This window comes from Acinonyx jubatus, chromosome A2 (genome assembly GCF_027475565.1).
Source record: "Acinonyx jubatus isolate Ajub_Pintada_27869175 chromosome A2, VMU_Ajub_asm_v1.0, whole genome shotgun sequence".
NCBI classification, from domain to species: Eukaryota; Metazoa; Chordata; class Mammalia; order Carnivora; family Felidae; genus Acinonyx; species Acinonyx jubatus.
In genome coordinates this window covers 71,406,674-71,428,950 of record NC_069383.1, presented here as the reverse complement: position 1 = coordinate 71,428,950, position 22,277 = coordinate 71,406,674, and the positions used below count along the sequence as shown (strand labels likewise).

At 34.9% G+C, this 22,277-nt stretch overlaps 1 protein-coding gene across 2 annotated transcripts in view; it reads left to right on the top strand.

The window, feature by feature from the left end:
- VPS50 (VPS50 subunit of EARP/GARPII complex) overlaps positions 1-22,277 on the top strand; it is a 130,417-nt gene that overhangs the window by 74,449 nt on the left and 33,691 nt on the right. For both annotated transcript variants that reach the window (XM_053218452.1, XM_015066526.3), the window contains 4 exons: positions 10,069-10,159; positions 13,386-13,562; positions 16,872-16,990; positions 19,229-19,335. In XM_053218452.1, the coding sequence (XP_053074427.1) occupies positions 10,069-10,159; positions 13,386-13,562; positions 16,872-16,990; positions 19,229-19,335 (494 nt within the window). The remainder of the gene's footprint in view (positions 1-10,068; positions 10,160-13,385; positions 13,563-16,871; positions 16,991-19,228; positions 19,336-22,277) is intronic.

Sequence of the window (22,277 nt, the reverse complement as noted above, 5' to 3'; positions counted from 1 at the left end):
CTGAAATAGGCTCCAGGCTCTGAGCTGTCAGCACAGAGCCCGACGCGGGGCTCGAACCCACGAAATGCGAGATCATGACCTGAGCTGAAGTCGGACGCTTAGCCGACTGAGCCACCCAGGCGCCCCTAAAATAATTAGTTTTTAAATCAGAGGTGGGAAAGGATAAGGAACTATGAAGGAACCAGAAGCCTCACTTACCTGTCAGAATGAAAGCATGCCACATATGCATTTTCAAAGATTACTTTTATTCAGTAAGACAGCTGGGAGACATTTTGGTGTTTCTAGTGATTGCAAGATTTGTGCAATGCAAAAACACTTATTTAATTATCTCTCTTCTGCTTTTTACTTTACTTGTTGTCAAAAGGTGTCTGTCATCTATGGCAGCCAGGCACTGGCATTTCTAGACTATGACCATGATGGAGTTTCCTCACCAAAGTTCACCTTGATGAAATTAGAGATTGTAGAAATGAATTGTTAAATGTTTCCAAAACACTCAAAGTTTTAATGGACTTCTCTTAGAATGTTTATGAAATTTGTTTCCCATTGAAGAGGCTGTGCTGTATTTAAAAAAAATTTTTTTTAATGTTTTATTTATTTATTTAATTTTTTTTTTTAACGTTTATTTTTGAGACATAGAAAGACAGAGCATGAACAGGGCAGGGTCAGAGAGAGAGAGGGAGACACAGAATCTGAAACAGGCTTCAGGCTCTGAGCTGTCAGCACAGAGCCCGACACGGGGCTTGAACTCACGAACTGTGAGATCATGACCTGAGCCGAAGTCAGACGCTTAACCGACTGAGCCACCTAGGCGCCCCTAACGTTTTATTTATTTTTGAGAGAGACAGACAAGAGTGTGAGCGGGGGAGGGGCAGAGAGAGAGGGAGACACAGAATCTGAAGCAGGCTCCAGGCTCTGAGCTGTCAGCACAGAGCCCGATGCGGGGCTCGAACCCATGAACCATGAGATTGTGACCTGGGTCAAAGTCGGATGCTTAACCGACGGAGCCACCCAGGAGCCCCTATACTGTATTTTTAGAAAGAGAACTGGACTGGGAGATAGACTTGGGTTCTTATCCCACTTTTGCTGCTTGCCAGCTCCCTGACATTGGACAAATCATTTAACTTCTCTGGGATATTGGTTCTATCAACTGCAAAATGAGGTGGCTAGTCGAAAAGGTCTCCATAAGTGTTGCCAGCAGATCTTGTCCTTTTTTCCTTGCTGCATTGTATGTTAGGCTGTTGAATACGTTAAAAAGTAAACATTTAACTTTCTTTTAAAGATTTTTCTCTACTCCCAGTTTCTAAACAAGTCTAGCTTATATACTGGCTATAGTCATTATCTCTCCAACAGCTGCCATTTAGAAAATTACAATAAAAATCATTTGGTAAAATTAGTGCCAACCATTAATGTGTTCTGAAGTGTATCTTTTTCTTTATAAAGCAAGATAAACTTTACAGGTGGTTTAGAAATGATGCCAATGTATGATAATACTGAATTGACAGAAGTCATTGCGTTAGCTAGTGATGAATCTAAATCTGTTAAATGCCAATTTAATGTCTTAGTCACCAAATCATACTACATAAATATTGAAAAGCAGTATGAAGCATGGCGAAATACAGATCAAGTGGGTTTTAATTTTGTTAATAAAAATGTTAAAATATGCTCCCAATTTGTTTCATGGTTTTCTACTACCAAATAGAGCTTTTGAGAATGAAGAAATTCTTGGACCAAATTATTCAGACTTAGAGTCTACTTAGACTATTGGTTTGAAAATGTAGGCATAATAAAAAGATGAAAATAGAAGCATTTTACTCTTTGGGTGGAACATCTTCTATTTATAAAGTGTGCTCATGTTGGCTTGTGATAGTTGTATAAAAGACTGTATGCAATTATCTTTTTCTAGGGCAAAATTATATGAGACTATGAGGGAGCACAGTCTATATCAATATGAATTCTGACCTTACAAATATATAGGTTTTATTCCCCCAAATTCCTTTATGTTCATGTACCAAGTTTGTATACATCCAAAGCAATCCTTCTGCCAGATGCTGCGAATTCCCAAAGCACAAATTCTCTGATTTAAATAGTAATGACAAAAAAACTATGTAGAATATGTAATTGTCAAAACATTCTATTTAAAACAAGTGCATCTTAATTTTTAATTACTCTAATAATCAAATCTTATAAAATATTTTCAAGGATCCTAAAGGTCCAGCAACTGGTGTTAAAAAAGGGGAGTGGTCACCTATCCTTTTAGGGAGAAAAACTCTCCCATTGACTGAGTAAGAAAGTTTTATTTCTTTTTTATTTTTGACAGAGAGAGAGAAAGAGAGCATACGTGCGTGCATGTAGGGCAGAAGGAGAGAGAGAATAGTAAGCAGGCTTCACACCCAGCCTGGAGCCCAATGTGGGGCTTGATCTCAGAACCATGAGATCATGACCTGAGGTGAAATCAACAGTCAGATGCCTAACTGAGCCATCCAGGCTCCCCAAGAAAGATTTACTTTTAAAGTATCTTTAAGATGTGTGTTTCTAGGATCAAGTTTATTATCCATATACAGTACTTCTCTTTGTTTTCTACCTGGACCAAGTGATTTAACTAGAGGATCCATGGTACCTTTGCTTGTACCTTGGTGGAGGTGGCTCGGAGGATGTACAAAGTTGGGTTTGTTAGCCAGAGTGCCTGCATGTAGCTTTTCCAGTATGGTGATCTCAGAATGGTTGGGCTTCTTATATGGCAGCTGGCTTCCAACAACACTAATTTTCCAAAAGACACAGGTAGACGCTTCATGGCCTTTTCTGATGTATGTTTAGAAGCCATGCGGTCCTGGATGGCTCAGTTGGTTAAGCGTTTGACTCTTGATACCAGCTCAGGCCATGATCTAGTGGCTGTGAAGTTGAGCCCTGTGTTGGGCTCTGTGCGAAGCATGGAGCCTGTTTAAGATTCTCTCTTCTGCCCCTCCCTCCCTGCCCTCAAAACAAACAAACAAACAAACAAACAAACAAACAAAAAAAGTCATGCAGTCCTTTTACCACATTCCTTGGAATACAAGCCTGTCAAGAGGTTGGCCCAGATTCAAGAGGAGAGAAATTTGATGGGATACTGGTAAAGTCATGTCGCAGGAGAGAATATGTGTGGGATAGGAGATATTGTTGCAACTCTCTTCACTGTATTTCTGGGGAGAATAGGAAAAATATTTTTCAGAAAACAGACGTTCTTGAATTTGATTATAATGGTACCAATAAATTATTTTTAGCATTTAAAATAATCTACTGTAAATTAGATTACATAAAAAATAAAAACATTTGCATCTCTATGCAGTAGGGCTTAAATTTTTGAGTTAAATTGGGAACCGAATCTTGATGGTGTATATCTGATGTCAGACTAACTCCCTGTGCAACAGAACACAGTAATAGTGGGTGGACCACTATTAAACTCCACTTATACTATTGTTAAGAGGAGGAGTATAAACTCCTCCTTTATACTATTGTTATTGACTTCCAGTTTTCTTCCCGCTGGTAAAGTATTTGGGGGCAGTGTGGTGTTATCAGTGGCCTTGGGTTCCTGCCTCTATTGTGCTACTCACTAACTTCACCTCCTCAGTAATTTGGTTTTCTTCTCTGAGCATCAACTTCCTTCTCTTACAAATGTGATGGGCTTGTACTGGCATCTTTACCTTCTTTGAAGTCTTTGTTTTTATCATTCGTTTTTGGAATCTACCTTATATTGCATCAAGTCTTTTATCAAGTTAAATAAAAGATCGGGGTATCACACAGTTCTAATTCATGGATTTTTTTTTCCTTTAATTCAGAGGTCAGTACATTTGAGATGCCTCTCAGATTGGTCATTGTTCTTCTTTACTATATTTGCCCTTTACAATCTTTCAAATTTCGTTTTAATTGTACCTGTTCTTTTGTATGCCACAGAAGCTTCTTTGTATCCTACTTGTATCTTATTTCTAAAAGACACAGAGGGCACCTGAACTGCTTAAATAGTAATAACTAGGATTGCTCTTCAAGTAATGTGTCTGCAGTCATATCTGTTATTCAGCATCTGATTGCAGTTTGTAGTTTGTATACACACTGCTTTTTCATCATAACTGCTATTCTTTGTGTGTATTAGTAGAGTAAAATAGAAGAAAGAAGTAAAATGCAAATCTTCCAATTTGTGTAAAATGTTCTTGGGCAAAAAGGTGTAAAGGAAGTTTTCTGTGGCTCTAATGAATCAATTTGGACAATATTAACCAATTTATCATTTATAGTCACAAAATAAGTAGATTTTTCAACAATAGTGCAATGAAAAGAATAAGATTTGGAAGTAAAGGACCCTCTCTCTGCTGTCTCCTAGTCATGACCTTGCGACCCTTCACAATTGGATTGACATTTCCTAAGGCCCTTGGTGGCCATATTTTTAAAATAAGCCTGCCTTTATTGCAGACAGTTTAGGGAGTGGAGTGAGAGGATTATTAAGGTTTTATCTTTTGAAAAAAATATTAAAGTGTAATATTGAAGTGTACATACATCTTAATGGACAAATCCATAAATTTTTACATATGTGTATACCACATAAACTACCCAGATTAAGATACACAATTTTCCAGTCAAAACCATCCTTAGAGGTAACCACTGTTCTGACTTCTATCACTGTTGATTAGTCATGCCTGTTTTTGAACATTCTCTAAAGTCTTTTTTATGCTATTCTGAGTTTTGATTTGTATTTAAAGTTTCCAGTTGTTTCTTGCACATATGCATACATATATATATGTATACACATACACACACATATACATATATATAAATTGACTTAGTATGTTGACCTGAAATTCCTGTGATCTGGTGGTTAAATTAGCATTTTATTAAACCTAATAGTTGGAGATTCTTTTGAATTTTCTGTGTATACAGTTATGTCATTTGTGAATAATGATGGTTTTATGTATTCCTTTCTAATCTTTGTACTGGTTAAGACCTCTGGCACAGTTTTGAATACAAGTCATGACAAGTGGGGGGGGTGTCTTAATTGTGCAGTGCTTTGTTGTTAAGTATGATATTTGTGGTAGTCGGTTGTAGATACTTTGTATTAGATTAAAGAAATTCCCAAGAGACAAAGACTTTAAGTCAAGAAGTATTGCTAAAGGGGCGCCTGGGTGGCGCAGTCGGTTAAGCGTCCGACTTCAGCCAGGTCACGATCTCGCGGTCCGTGAGTTCGAGCCCCGCGTCGGGCTCTGGGCTGATGGCTCATAGCCTGGAGCCTGTTTCCGATTCTGTGTCTCCCTCTCTCTCTGCCCCTCCCCCGTTCATGCTCTGTCTCTCTCTGTCCCAAAAATAAATAAACGTTGAAAAAAAAATTTTTTTAAGAAGTATTGCTAAAAATAAAGAGAATACTTCATAATAAGAAGGGGTTACTCATTAGGAAGAACAATAATTCTAAATTTGTATGCCCCTACTGACATAAGTCTTAAACATATAAAGCAAAATATTCAGACTAAAAGGAGAAATAGACAATTCTATAATGATAGAATTTTTTTATATACCACTTTTCATGATTGATAATGAAAGCAGGCAAGAAATCACTAAGGATATGTGTTTGACCAACATTTGCCTCATTTGTGTTTGTGAGAGACACACACAATTACAGGATATGTATATTTTTCAAGAGCACACAGGAAGTTTATCAAAATTGATCATCTGTTGTGCCATAAAGCAAGTACTTAAAAAATGTCAAAGGATTGAAATTATAGAGATTATATTCTCTGACCACAGTGAAATTAAACTAGAAATAAGTAACAGAGAGGTAACAAGAAAAACCTACCAGTTTTTGGAAATTAAGCAACCTATTTTTAGTGGTCAAAGAAGAATCATATTGGAAGTTAGTGTTTTTAAATGAATAATAATGAAACCATCACATCAAAATTGTGGGATTCACCTAAAGCAGAGGGGGGAGAGTTTCTAGCTTTAAGTTCATGTTTTTGGAAAAGGAGAAAGTTTGAAAATCAGTACACTTAACTTCACTTTCAAAAACTTACAAAGATGACAGCAAATTAAACAAGAAGAAACAGAGGGAGAAAAATGATAAGAGCAGAAATCACTGAAATAGAAAGCAAATGTATAGTAAAATTCTATAAAACTACTAGCATGACTGAGCCAAAAAAAAAGAAAACCAATTATCAATATCAGCATTTAAAAAGAGGGTATTTATAGATCCTAGACATTAAAAATATAATAGGGTGTCAACTATACTTCAATTAAAAAAAGAATACAGTAAATGTTTAGTAATATAGATATGTAATAAAATGATAGGAACAGTCTTCTGCTAATGAAATTGACAATGTAGATGAAAAGAGCAAGTTTCTTATAAAACAAAATTTAATAAGGTAACAAAGTGAAATACAGAAAATCTGAATAGACATATGTATTTTAAAGAAGTTGAATATGTACTTTAAAACATTTCCATCTCTAGGCCTGCTGCCTTTCCTGGTAAATTCTACCCAACTTAAGGAGGAAAAATCAACACCACTCCTTCAGAGAATAGAGGAAAAGGGAATGCTTCATAACGTATTTTATGAGGTCATCATAGCACTGGTACCAAAACGTAACAAGGACATTACAAAAAGAAAAATTATAGGCTAGTATCTCCTAAAAATATAGATGTAAAACTTCTAAACAAATATTAGCAAATTGCATTCAGTGATACCTAAAAAGGATAATAACATCACAAACAGATAATGTTTAAGAGGGAGAATAAGGTTGACTAAATATTTAAAATTAATTTAATTTACTAACTAACAGGATATAGGAAAAATACCATAAAGATCATCACAGTAGGTGAAGAAAAAAATTTTGATAAAAAAATTCCACCTTATTTCATAATTTTAAGAAATCATGTTTCTGTGTAATTTTTACTTTCAGTCTAATTATGGCCTTATATTTAAAGTGTATCTCATGTAAATAGCATGTAGTTTGTTTTGTTGTGTTGTTGTTGTTTTATTATTTTTTTTAATGTTTATTTATTTTTGAGAGAGAGAGAGAGAGAGAGCAAGCAGGGGAGGGGCAGAGAGAGAGCGGGAGACACAGAGTCTGAAGCAGGCTCCAAGCTCTGAGCTGTCAACACGGAGCCCGACATGGGGCTTGAACTCTCACGAATCTTGAGATCATGACCTGAGCTGAAGTCAGACGCTTAATTGACTGAGCCACCCAGGCACCCCCAATGTTGCTGTTGTTTTTAAATCCAGTCTTATGAGTTTTGTATTTTGTTTGAACGGTTTTTCCTATTTCCATTTAATGCATTCATTGGCATAGTTGAGTTTAAATCCATCATATTGTTTTATTTCTAAAAGTGTTATTCTTTTTTCATTTATTAATTGTCCTCCTTTCTTTTGGATTGATCATGCATATTTTTTACTTTTATACTGTTTTTTTTTTCCCTCAGTTAGCTTCTTAAAAATGGATTCTTATAGTGGTCACTGTCATTTCACTGTGCATTCCTGTTCTGTTATAGTTGATCTTAGGTTAGTATACTTCCAGAGTAATGTAAGAACCAACTTTCTAACTGCATTTACTTTGTCTTACCCTTCTAGTGTTTTTCTGTGTTTTTATTGTATACTTTTACTTCCTGTCTTATTTTTTGTATACTCCTTATGCAGGAGGGGGTTTACTAAAGCTGCTTTTGTCTGTGAGTTGGTACCTTTTATCACTGTAATAGTTTTATATTATTAGGTAATAAATTGCTGTGAGCTTAACAGCTTAAAACAACATCCATTTATTGCGCCACAGTTCTGAGGTTCGATGTCTGGATCAGCTTGGTGCTCAACTTTAAGGTCTCACAGAGCCAAAATCAAGGTGTAAGCAGGGCCGGGCTCTAATCAAAAGGCTTTGAGGAAGAATACACATTTGAGCACATTCAGGATGTTGGCAGAATTCAGTTTCTTATGGTTTTAGGATTGAGATCCCTATTTTCTTGGTGGTTGTCAGCAAAGGAACATCCTCAGCTTTTAGAAGCTGCTCACCCGTCCTTGCACGTGACCATTTCCATCTTAAAAGCCAGTATTGGCAAGTTGAGTTTTCTCATGCTTTGACACAAACACAGAGGAAAAGACACACACAGAGAAAGTAATATGAAGATTGGCAGAGATTGGAACGCTGAGGCTACAAACCATAGAATGGTGATAACCACCATAAGCTGAAAGAAGCAAGGAACACATGTGTAGATGATGTTTGGAGCTTCTGCAGAGGGTATAGCCCTGCTGACACCTTGATTGCAACCTGGTGAATACTGTTTCAGACTCAGGCCTCCAGAGCTGTTAGAGAATAAATTCCTGTTGCTTTAAGCCACTCAGGTTCTGGTGGTTTGTTACAGTAGCACCGGAAACCGATACAGAGTGGAATTCCCAGGTTAAGTGGTAACTCCACGCTTAATGTTTTGAAGAACCCCCAAACTGTTTTCCAAAGTGGCTGCCCCATTTTAAATTCCCATCAGCACTGTATAAGAGCTCTAATTTCTACAGATCCTTATCAATACCTGTTATTGTCGATCTCTGAGTATAGCTGTCTCAGTGGTGTAGTGTCTCATTATGCTTTTGATTCCATTTCCCTAATGACTGATGATATTCAACATTTTTTTATATGCTTATTGGTCATTTGTGAATCTTTGCAGAAATGTCTGATCAAAACCTTTGCCCGTTTCTCAGTTGGGTTATTTGTCTTTTTATTGTTGAACTGTAAGAGTTGTAAACTTTTATAGTTCTGAGTTCTTACATTAGGTCTATGGTCCATTTTAGTTCATTTGTGTATATGGTGTGTGGTTCGGGCACAATCACTTTTGGAATATTCTCAGCCATTACCTCCTCAAATATTGCTTCTGTTCATTTCTCTGTCCTCTCCATTCAGTTGCATGCATACTAGATGTTTTGACTGTGACTCATCTATCTTTTATGATCTTTTCTGTTGCTTCTTTTATGTTTTCAATTCATGCTTCAGTTTGGATAGTTTCTGTCAATCTGTCTGTCTTCTGTTTACTTAACCAATTTTTAACTCAAGGTGATTATATTTTTCAGTTACAGAATGTCTGATTCTCTTTTTGTTTTTATTACTGCAATTCTTTGAAATTCTCTTTTCTACCCATTTTGTACTTCTTTTTCTCTATTTTATTTAACTTAATTATAATAGTTATCTTAAAGTCCCCCTCTGTTAATTCTAATATTTGGAGCAGTTTTTGCTGTTTATAGATTTACCTATTTATTGTCTCTTTACTTTAGAACCTGTGGATTTTTTTAAAAATCTAGATTTTGGTTTTGGCAGTTTAGTAATAACAACGAAACTGTTACAAGAAGGGAAAAGTAGGGGCGGGCACTGGCCCTTTGTTTCCTGGGTCAATTGGAAAGAAGTAGTTATTCTTCTGGAACTGCCTATATAATGTATGACATATATATATATATATCGTGGATCATATATATATATATATATGATCCACGATAGACAGTAAACCGCAATAGCATTAAAAAAGTAAGAAGAGATCAGTATGATGTAAATGATTAGTGCAGTGCTAGCCATATAAGTACCATATTTGCTAATTTAATTTGTAAATGCTGTGTAGAGATAGGGACTGAGCTAAATATATTTGGAGACTGATAATCATCTTGATCTTGTGGCTTAGTAAGTATGATTAAGATCTTTGCTGTTTTAGCATAAAGCATTTATTAGTGTTACTGATGTCATAAGCTTTGTAAATTATTTCTCTGTTTTTTGGCATTGATATATAATTAGCTAGGGATAGTTTAAGTATGTGAATTGGTGAGTAGCTTTTAGTTTAATCCCTTAGTTAAAATACCATTTCCTGTACATTATTTTTGTAATAAAGATATTGTGAGTTTAGTAAATATTTGAGAATTTTTTCTCTTAACGGTAAGATAGTAACAAGTAAAAGTAAATGTTTGTGTTTGCTGTGTTGATTTGAATGGATTCTCAAAGTTGATTGTGATTATGATGATAATTCTATAATCAAATTTTATTTTCTTAAATCTTGTGTGCAGTTTACTTTTCTCCTAACTTTTTGGAGTGTTTTCTTTTTTTAAGGACACGGCTTGATGAATTGAGGATGTTTCTAGAGAATGAGACCTGGGAGCTTTGTCCTGTTAAGTCAAATTTCAGCATTTTGCAACTTCACGTAAGTGTTTCTTAGGAACAAATAAATCTGTCTTTTATTTAGTCATCTTTTTAAAAAAACCCATATATTAAAAAATCATTCATAAAATCATTAAAGAATAGTGTCTTCCTTCCTTACTTAATAGTGATTAATAGCAAACCTCTTTTGTAAGAGTGATCCTTTTATAGATATCAAAATCTGTCTCTTTTTACAAATTCTGTTTATGCACTTCAGGAAAGCTCTTTTGCCTAATCTTTTTCTTTTGATTTCAGAAGAAGATCTAATAATGATTTATTTAAATTTTGCAGAAAATTAATCAGCTGTATTTTGATGGTCTTTAATGAAAAAGCTTATATTTACAGAATATTTGTAATTTCTTTTTTTTTAATTTTAAAATTTTATTTTAGACAGAGAGCTCAGAGAGTATGCAGGTGGGGGAGAGGATTAAAGAGAAAGAGAGAAAGAGGGAGGGAGAGAGAATCCCAAACAGGCTCCACCAGTGCAGAGACTGACATGGGGCTCGATCTCATGATGCTGGGATCATGACCTGAGCCAAAATCAAGAGCTGGACGCTCATCCTACTGACCCACCCAAGCACCCTTGTTTGTCATTTCTTAAAGGGACTAATAGATTCTTAATTTATGTTGCAACTCGTAAATGTGCCTTGTAGTGAGACAATTCCTTGGAAATAAAAGAGGTACTTATAAAAAATACTCTTAATTAATTTTTATTAGTTAATTTATTCCTTGCATCTTTATAGAATATATGATCTATGAAAATATTAATTGAGTTGTTTTCTAAGCCTTGGTTGAAACACACTTGTAGATAAATACTCCTTGTGTGATAGATGATGATCTACAAATACCAAATGTCAAAACACAATATATAAACTTAGATCCCTGCATTAAAGATCCAGTATGTTTAGCTTTTGCCCTTGGAAGGAATGGCATTCTACAAGCAACTTTTGTATTCTGAATAAATGTAAAGAATGCACAATTAAAAGTTTATATTATATAAGGATAGTCTTTATGGTTTTTTAAGAGCTAACTTCTTATTCAGTTCTATCATATTGCCTTCCTAGTGTGGAAATATTAAATACAGTGAGATGTGTTGATTAATAAATGCTTGAAAGACAGCAAAATTAACATTGATTTTAAGATTATTTTAGAAATCTTAATATGATTCCTTAACATTATTTAGAATTCTAGCATTGATTTTAGAATCCCTATTTAAATAATTTTGTTTGAATTTGTATTTAACTATCAAATTATGTTTGTGTATATGAGCACATGTACTTGGTGTAAATATAAAACATTTTTTTACAAGATACATTTGAAATATTTCTATCCAATTGAACATTATCTCCTTAAAGTAGTTACCTTGAATTTTCAGTTTTGCAAGGTGGATAAAGATCTACTGTACAAGATTTTGCCTATAGTTAAAAGTACTGTTATTATGCACTTAAAGTTTTCTTAAGACAGTAGTTCTAGGGGTGTCTGGCTGGCTCAGTTGGTGAAGTATGCAACTCTTGATTTCAGAGTTGTGGGTTCAAATCCCATGTTGGGTGTGGAGATTAATACTTAAAATCTTTAAAAAAAAAGAGAGAGAGAGTAGAGGTAATGTTAAGGGTTCTAACAACTATTTTAAAAAGTAGTCACTTTAAAAACTATTCACAACTGAGATCGTGTTCACTTGACACATGTACTATAGATTTGGTTTAAAAAATAATAATAAAGGGACTTGTCCAGATGGAAGAAGTCTTGTCCACATTTGTGTGTATATTCCTAAATCCTAGAATCAATGAATGTTAGATCTAAAAGGAACTTGCAGGATTTTCCAGCCTAAGTCTTCATTTTAAAATTAGAAAAATGAGGGGCGCCTGGGTGGCTCAGTCGGTTAAGCGTCCGACTTCGGCTCAGGTCACGATCTCGCGGTGTGTGAGTTCGAGCCCCGCGTCGGGCTCTGTGCGGACTGCTCAGAGCCTGGAGCCTGTTTCAGATTCTGTGTCTCCCTCTCTCTCTGACCCTCTCCCGTTCATGCTCTGTCTCTCTCTGTCTCAAAAATAAATACATTAAAAAAAAAATTTAAAAAATAAAAATAAAAAATCATCTCATTAATTTAGCGTCTTCCCATGTTTAGAATGATAAAAATAATAGCATTGTTTTTAAGCATTATTATGATTTTGATTTAATGTGTAGTTGCAATTTAAAAAGAAAATAAACACGTCATTTGAAATTTAACAAGCCTATGTAACTTTTAAGAATATTATCTTTGAATATGAAAAATGTGAAATTTAGTATTAATATTAAAAAGATTAAAAACATTACCAAATTGCAAAATTACAAAATTTTTGTGAAAAATCATCATATCAAGAGTTTTGGAATTCAAATAAACTTTAAAGATTATTCCATCTTTTCCACTAATAAGCAATGTGATCTTGAACTCAGCACTGATTGCCTCTGGACTACCTCAGTTTCCTCTTATGAGAAATGCATGATTTGTGCTGGGTGCTACAACTCTTTAGCATTAGCATTGTGGTTCTCTTACTGTAGATTGACTCTCTCATTTTAGGTGAGGAAATTGAGGCACAGAGAAGCCAGGTGACATTCCCAACATATGTAAGAAGTTAATGGAATATAATTGATTAATGGCAAGCTTTAGGTCTAGAAGATGTTACCATTTGACCTCAGTATGTGTGTTTGTGTTATCTGCTTCTAGATATATGAAGAAAAATAAATGCAAGTTTATAGAATGAAAGTTTTTAAGTTCTTCACTGCAATATAACAAAGAAAGATATTGATGTATTTTTGTAGAATATCTTAAATGGTGTAAACATATAAGTATACAAGATGTCTGACCTAACAATTTTTATTGTGGCCTTTTTATTGATTAAAACCATATTCTGCTAGGTCTTTGCTGCTATGTGAAATTTTTTAGAATTATTCAAATTCAAGTTGTTTTCAAAAACTTTCTGTGCAGTTCCATAAAGTAAGCCAAAAGTAGCTTGATTTAGGTAATGCTTCTTAAAGTGATATCAGCAACTGAGTTGCCTTTAGAGAAAACTTTGAGCATATATTTTCAAGTTTGTGTTTTCAGACGACTTTGAAGATTAAAAAGTGAATAACCTGAAGAATCAGGTTTAATTTTTTTTTCTCTAACTCTGCATGTACATTGATGCAATATATTATGTACTTGAATTTTATTGTTGTTGCTAAAAGATATCTGACTCATTTTTTTTAATGTCTAGGAATTTAAATTCATGGAACAGTCTCGTTCCCCATCAGTTTCACCTAGTAAGCAGCCAGCCTCAACTTCTTCAAAAACAGTGACCTTGTTTGAGCAGTACTGTAGTGATGGGAATCCATTTGAAATTCAGGCCAACCATAAAGATGAAGAAACAGAAGATGTCCTGGCTTCTAATGGGGTATGTAGTGTTTTTAAAACCTACTGTGGAATGTAAGTGAGATTTTCTTATTGAAAAGTGTTCTCTACCCAAGGAGCAAGGTGATTGGCTAGACCCATTTATCCATTCACCACCCATCTTCCTACCTATATGCTTATATACCTGCAATAACACTTGTACAGTAATGGCTTTATAGTATGCTCTGTTGAAAATGTCCTTTTGAAGAATACATTTTGCCTTTATGTTTATTTTGTGCTCTTCTTAGATTTTATGTTCTTACTAGATTACTGAATCAGGTAGGGGTAGTTTCTTCACTGCATATTTATGTGATTTGTTGGATAGATGGATGAGGGAATAGATCATCTGCACTTACTTCTCATCCTCTCTCTTGGGCACCTGAATCATTTTGTCCATGTTCCTTTATTTGAGAGAGTAATGTCTTGCTTGGTTACCTGGCCGGGATGTTTAGAAGTACAATGTTTTAACACTTTGAATAGCTCAAAAAACATAATATAAACCAGAGTTTGTGTGAGTTAATGGAAAGGATTTGAAGGCAGTTGGAATGAATATCACCTTTATTATTTATTAGATGTGTGTTCCTTGGCAACTTACTTTAACTTTGTGATCCTCTGTTTCCCTATATTTACAGTGAGGGAATGCTTACTTCACAGTTACCTGTGTTTATACAGTTTTTAATTTGGATGGGTTCTTCTGATCTTCGTCACTTCCAGACGGACCCTGTATGTTTTTTATTTTAGATTTAATGAAGCCGAAGTGAAACTGTTCAGATTTGACAAAAATCTGTTGAAATTGTGTGTGTATTTTAGTTTTGGCATTTTTATTTTTTGTTTAGTGAAGATATAATTTAAAAAAACATTGCCATGAAAGTATACCATTTGTTATGTTTTATCATAAAGTAGAAATTATTTCATAGGAAGCTGTACTTACATTTGTAATTTAGTGATTCTGGGTGACACTTTGCCTCTATAAAGCAGACTAAACTGAGAGGAATTAAAAGTCTTTTCAACATTTTGAAATAATATATCCACCTGTACTGATGATTTGCTAATTGAATCGCGCATAGCACTTGATTCTCATTATTCGTGTCAATTGTGTTCTATAAAGTCCCTCTGAACGCTGAATTAGTAAATACAGAAACATTGTTCCTAGGTGAAATAGGGGATTCAGTTCCTGTGAGCCTTTGGTCACATTTTCATCAACCGATCAATGTATAACCTTGTTTTATGTATGTTTTTGCTTAAAGACATCTAAGTTAATATAAAGTGTTGGTCTATTAACGTTGAACTCACAGCCAGCAGCACTATAATTCCTGCCTGAACGAAGCTTATCTAACACATGTATTTTTACTGTAAGATATACTACAGTCTTGTGCTCAGGAGCACTAGACAAAACTTTAGTCCTACACTTAGGAGCCATTCTAAACAGTGAAATCACCAGCAAAAAGCACAGATATTTTTTAAATGTGGCACTAAATAGACAGTGAAATGGACATTGTTTAAGTAAGAGAGATGAAGGGATGCCTGGGTGGCTCAGTCGGTTGATCATCTGACTCCTGATTTCGTCTCAAGCCATGATCCCAGAGTCATGGGATTGAGCCCCGCATTGGACGCCATGCTGAGCATGGAGCCTGCTTAGAATTCTCTCTCTCTCTCTCTCTCTCTCCCCCTGTGGTCCCTCTCCCCTGCTCATGCTCTCTCTCTCTCAAGTAAATTTAAAGGGATGCCTAGATGGCTCAATCGGTTAATTGTCCGACTTCGGCTCAGCTCATGATTTTGCGGTTCATAAGTTCGAACCCTGTGTCTGGCTCTGTGCTGACAGCTCAGAGCCTGGAGCCTGCTTTGAATTCTGTCTCCCTCTCTCTCTGCCCCTCCCCTGCTCACACTCTGTCTCAAAAATAAACATTTAAAATTTTTTTAAATAAATTTTAAAATAAAATAAATACAATTTCTAAAAAAAAAGAAGTAAGATAGATGAGGCAAAAAGGTAGAGCGTTACCTTGTTTGCCTTCAGCTAGGAATGTGCATTTTGGGTAACTCAAAAGTTTCTGCATACTCTATGCATATCCATGGTTGACAGTGAAGGTGTCATGAATGTTGGGGTTACAAATAAAGTTTAGCAAGTAGGGAAGTTTGCAAACACAGAATCCTTAAAAATGAGGATTTCTTGTACTGTGGAATCATGAAGCTCTGTTGTTATAACCAGAATGTCCTGGTGTGTGTGAATTACCTTTCTGAATGTTATCACGATCACATTGTATACAAGTGGGTAAGAATGCCTATAGAATTCTTGTTTGCTGTTATTAATATGTGATCTAATCTTTCTAGGTACCACATAAATTCTTGAGAGTTAAGGTCAAGATCTTACTATGGCCTGTTCCACTGCTTTAGACTTTCAAAAAAATGTGTTGAATTAGGGGACCAATTTCTTTCCATGTTGTCTTTATACTGGTCTCCTCAACTGGAATATGGGGATAAAACTTTGTCATAGAATTGTTTTGAAGATTCAGTGAGAAAATTCATGAAAACACTTAGCACTTAACACTGAAGAAATGTTAGCCATTATTTAATCATACTAACTTAAAATATTAAGCGATAATGCTATTGCTGCAACTGCTTTCTTTCCTGAGTCTGGACACCACTGTCCTCTCCCATGCTGGCACTGGGCCATGGTGCCATAAAGATGATGAAAAGGTTAGATAGGCACCCTTCCTCTCAAGAGGAAATCCACCATTTTTGCCCTTGCTCTCATTAGTCCCATGGTGCTAAGCATAATTTTCTAAGCCACCCTTGGAATTAAATCTCCTCATAATAAATTAGAACATTAGTATGTGTGTTGTAAGAGTTTATTACGCTGAATTAACACTTCCAGAGTGCCAGAATTGTACACTCAACCTCTTTATAATGAATTAGCAAAATGGAAGTATCATGAAACGACTTGGAGGAAGAGACGAGATTTTTTGTTTTTAGTCAAATGTACACTCTTTTCCTCTCCTGAGAGCTATCAGGATTCTTGTTTTTGTTTGTTTGTTTTCTTTATGTGGAGATTTGATTTTTTAGGAGACATTTAGAAACTTTTGTAGGTATAATGTTTGTATCTTATTTTCCTTTTTTTCTTTTGAGCTGGTTAAGGTAGATGATGGAGAAAATGGAAATGATTACTATGATTCTTGATGGCAAAATTAAAAATGAATTACTAAGAACTTTCTTCCATAAAATACTTCTTAAAAATTGGATACTTTTGTTGTGTTGAAAGATTCCAAGAAAGGTTGGCTGTTCATACCCATTGTTGAATATACTGTGTTTTCTTCAGTATGAATCTGATGAACAAGAAAAAAGTGCCTATCAGGAGTATGACAGTGACAGTGATGTTCCTGAGGAGCTAAAACGAGATTATGTGGATGAACAGACAGGTGATGCACCTGTGAAAAGGTAATTGTTCTTAGATTGTGTGCTTTTCTATGTTGTGCTTTTAAATACAGTATTTCGTTTAAGGGTTAAGAAAAAACAAAAAACAAAAATTAAAAATTTCTGTAGGTTATGATGTCATGTGACAAGTTGATATGTTTTTAAATGATTCCTGCAAGGTTAAAAAAATAGTTTTTATTTTTTTATATTGGGCATAATCAAAGGGCTCTTAATTTAGAGAGCAGTGGTTTTTGCAGAAAAACAAACTTTTGATTTATAAAATCAGAGCTGTCTTTGGAGGCAGTTCCTGCTTCACATAAGTTAAAAAAAACCTCAAGGAGGAAGGGCACCTGGGTAGCTCAGTCGGTTAAGCATCTGACTTTGGCTCAGGTCATGATGCCGTGGTTTGTGAGTTTGAGCCCGCATTGGGCTCTGTGCTGACAGCTCAGAGCTGGGAGCCTGCTTCCGATTCTGTGTCTCCCTCTCTCTCTGCCCCTCCCCCGCTCATGCTCGCTCGCGCGCACGTGCTCTCTCTCTCTATCTCTCTCTCTCAAAAATAAATAAACATTAAAAAAAAGGAAAAAAAAACCTGAAGGAGGAAAGTAGTCATTTGTTCTGTATGTGGAGTTTCTGCCTCAATCTAGTAAATGCAGAGAGTCTCCACTCATTTTTCCGATGTCAATTACATTTACAAATATATTTGGGCCTTCTGTTAAGGTTCCTTCATTGTTTTGTTTCTATGATAAACTGTCCTGTTCAAAAACTATGATAATTACATAAGAATTTTTTGTCACCTTCTCCCACTTAAATGGGCTGATTCTTAGATGTGAGTGAGTTAATTTCATGACTGAGCATCAGACATTTAGTGACTGCTAAGTATATTTATAAAGTATACTTTATAATATATAAAGTATATAAATAAATAATTTATAAAGTATATTTATAAAGTATATTTATAAAGAATAAATATACTTTATTCTTAATGATAGATTTAAGTACATTCTGCCCTACTTTTTACCCCCAAAGTACCTAGTTAGTACCTATTTAATTTGAAACCCTAATCAATATAATTTCTCTCCTCAAAAATGATCTACTTGTGTGGTAATGGATATTTTAATGTCAAAAATTGTTTCCATTTTTTTTCACATATATATGATGTTTAAATATCTCCCATCTATGATCTGTTATGAACCAAGTAGAACTGTGTTGTTGAACTTCTTCACTGGATATTTCGGGTATATTTTGGCTAAAAGGAAAGCTCTAATTGAAATGAACATGTAAGATAGTGTCTGCCAGTATATGTGTGTATATACTTGCATTTTTTTGTAGGGTTATGCAATTACCCACCTAACTTACCACTAAGAAGTATGAATAATGTGAACTACAACCTGCATTCAATCAATTACTATCGATTCCAACCTCAAAGTGTCTCTAGAATTTATCAAAATGTCTTGTATTTCACTGATATCATCGAAATTCATGCAAAATCATCTCTGTGCCAGATCATTGGATCAGCCCTCTTACCTTGGCTACCTGTGTCTAGTTTTACCCCCTCCTAATCCATTCTTGGATACAAATGTAGATTTTTTTTTCTTAATCTAAAAATTTGATCATGTCATTTTTCTGCTTAAGATTTGTATTCAGGTTAAGATTCATACTCTTTAGATGTGATTGCCTTCAGTGACCTGGCCTTTACCTTTCTTCTTATCACTTTTCCCTCAGCCCACGCATTCTCCATGCTGGCATTACGAACTCTTTATGCTTCTCTGAGCACACTCTCTTCTTTTACCTCTGTGTCCCCCTTTTTTCCTGTACTTATCACATAAGTTCTACTTTTTCTTTGAACCTAGTGTCATACCTAACCCCAGACTGTGTCATTATACCTTATGTTTTAGATATTAGGTTTAGATTCTATGTTTTCATATTTATAAGTCTGAAATCAGGATGTTTGGTACATTTGATACAGAATTTCCCTGAAACATCTATTTTTTAAAGTAACGTAGCTTTTTTTAAAGTTGTTAATTAATGTCTTTGAATCAAAGAAATAGAGTATAGTACTTTAGTTCTCTGTTTATGAATTACTCTTCTCCTCTAGACTGTAAACTTTCTAAGGACAGGAGATAATCTTTATATCCCTACCTGAAACATGGTAACATTTTTCATAACTAATTAGGAATGGAGGATAGATCTTAATCTCAATAACTTACTGATTTACTAGTTGACAACCCTAATTGCAACTCTGTTTTGTTTTTCCATATTAAGCGTTTCTAGGGAAACTTTAAAAAGCAGGAAGAAATCAGATTACAGTCTAAATAAAGTGAATGCACCCATCTTAACAAATACAACACTGAATGTAATAAGACTTGTTGGTAAGTAGCTACACCTTTTAAAAAAAAACATTGTTAGTTAAATTAGTCTACTTTTGTTACTTTTATTGGGGTTTTCATTGTACACTCCAATGCTTACCACAAGGAAGGTTTTAAGACTGTTAGAGGTCAATGCTTTCTCATCATAATTGTTTCAAATAGTATAATACTAATATTAATGTCAGTTTTTCTTTTTCAGTTAACTACTTGGTATTTGTGTCTTCTACTTTTTCTAAAATATTCCAGTTATTTGGTATGTAATGAAAAATTCTCTATGTGAATTAGAGGTGTGTGTAGGATGATGATAGTACCCATTTCACATTTACACTATGTCATGCTTAGTTCATTGATCTTCACAATCTTCCTGTCAGACAGGCAGAGTGGATAGTGATTCTCTGGCATTTTCAGACATAAGAGCTAAATGTTCACACCATAGAAAGAGTTATTCTTATTACAGATAAGACCTTTATTGATGATTTTGTAGAAAGCAAATAATGTGAAGAAATGCCATTTAAAATATTTAGGTTTGAAGATGATGTGGAATTTTTAACATTCAAAATTTCAACATTTTATATGCCATCCTAACCTTTATGTCTCACAAGTAAGTCTGTACGTTTGGCATATAAGTTATAGAGATGTCTTCTCAAATTAATTAAGTCATCTATACCAGTCAGGAATTTTAATGGTGTTCTAGAACAACAACAACAACAACAAAAAACCTCTGTATTCTATATGGAGATGATAATATCCTGCTGCCTAGTTTGATTACTCTTGACTCTGATAAAATAGTCTGTATTCTTGAAGATAATTTCTAAATTTCATTAGTGAATAGGGCAAAGTAGACAAAATGTTTCTTAGAAGTCCCATTTCCTTTAGGAAAAATAGTGGAAAAGTAATAATGAATTGAGAGGAAAAGAAAAATTTGTATATTTTTATGACACACCAAAAAATGACCAGATTCTAAAGTGTTTTTTTGGCTGATTATTGCCAGGGAAATTAGCCTTTCTTCTTTATCCAAGAGAGCTAACTGAACATAGCATTATGAGTTCCTATCTAGAATTTATAGAACCAGAACTGGAAGGGTTCTGAGAGGTCATCTGGTATAAATTCCTATAAAACTAGGATTTCTTTCTTTAATGCCTCTAATTTGTGGTGGTCACCTAGCTTTTGTTTCATGTCTCACAGTGAGTGACTGTACGTCTTATTTTTGCAAGACTACTCATTCAACTATTAGACTGATTTAATTGGTAGAAATCTCTTCCTTGTGATAAATCAATTTCTTTTTCTCTGTAATTTTATCTGTTGGTCTTAGTTACGCCTTTAAAAGTAAAAAGAGTAAGTCTATACTTTTTTCTCCTATTCTTCCCTGTGATCACTTTTCAGGTCTGGGTGGTAGTTATACTGTCCTTCCTTTCTGTATGCTCCACCAGTTCTTTCTTTAGGGTCAGTGTGCTCATTTCCCTTATGTGGTTCCCACTGACAAATATTCCAAAATCCTTGTCATCCTCCTCAGCCTTCTGGACTCACTGTAGTTTCTGGTGTCTGAACACACTGCTTGAGAGATGTAGTTTAATGAAGTCATCTTTTGCCTGGTTGTGTTGAAGGAACAAATCACCCTAACACATCAGTGGCTTTCAGCCACAAAAGTTTACATGATATGTATTGGCTCCTGATCACCTTTGATCTGTTTCATGTGTCATTCTGAGATTCACGCTGAAAGAATAGTACCAATTTGGAACATGGGGAAAAGAGCAGGAGTCAGTCCATGTTATGACCCTTAAGGCTTCCACCCTGATGTGGCACACTGACTTCCTGTGACATATGTCACTGGCCATGGTAAGTCAGGCTTGACTATTGGAGAGAGAGGTACACTTGCGCCCAGGAAGGCACTACAGGTTAAGATTTGTATTCAGGTTAAGATTCATACTCTTTAGAGTATGAATACTCTCCTACAGTAGAGGAGGATGCATAATCTTCTTACAGGGAAGGGGAGTGGGTTGGGATAAATGGGGAAAATAATACAATCAGTCCCATTTAGTGATAGTTTATATTTTTAACCTTACCTAGTTCAAAAAGAACTAGAGGTTATCAACTACTTTTACTCTAAAAGACATATATTTAGTAGAACTAAATCAAATATAAGGCTGAAACAAAATTGAGGAGGGGGGCAAATCATGTTTCATTCAGTTTAATGCAGACAACAGATGCAAATCTTAACTTCTTAGCAGACATAAGGAAATGAAAAAACTGCATTCTGCTATTCTCATTATGTAAGAAATGGATAGAAATGTGCTATTGGTGCTAAATTCAGAAGTCAGTAACAACAAATTCTTATAGAAGGATTACTGATTGACATAGTGGACATTGTTTTCTAATAGTGGATTTAAGAAATGGGGGAAAAGTTGTGTTCTAACGGGCTTTTGGTATGTCAACCCTATAAAGCAGACAGTCCTGAATAAAACCTTACTCAGTGAAGAGAATCTGACGATTGTAATTGCAGCCTTCACCACCACCAGATCTTTTACTAGAATTTCAATTAGTAAACAATGCCTAGTATGCTATTTTAACTCTTCACATCTTCCCATTTAGGGCTGGGATTAGGTGCTTCCATTATTCCCTCCCGTAGATTTTTATGCCTACCGCTTTCTCTCCCTGGGATGTCTTTATCTTCAGTTTGTACATATTCATAAAATACAACTTTAAGAGAACCACTCACTAAGGGGTCTCCAACCAGTAAATGCTATAGAGGTGCTTGAAGATAATAAACCCGCAAAGGTAATGTCTCTTCTTACAAAGCCAGAAGTACAGTTGTGTAAATAAGGTTGATTAATTTTGGGTGCCTGGGAAGATGAAGGAACTAATTATTCAATAGTTGGGAGGCACATTTTAGAACATTAAAGGCATATTCAAAATGTCCTTTTCAAGTAGTATTTATTTGGCAGGTA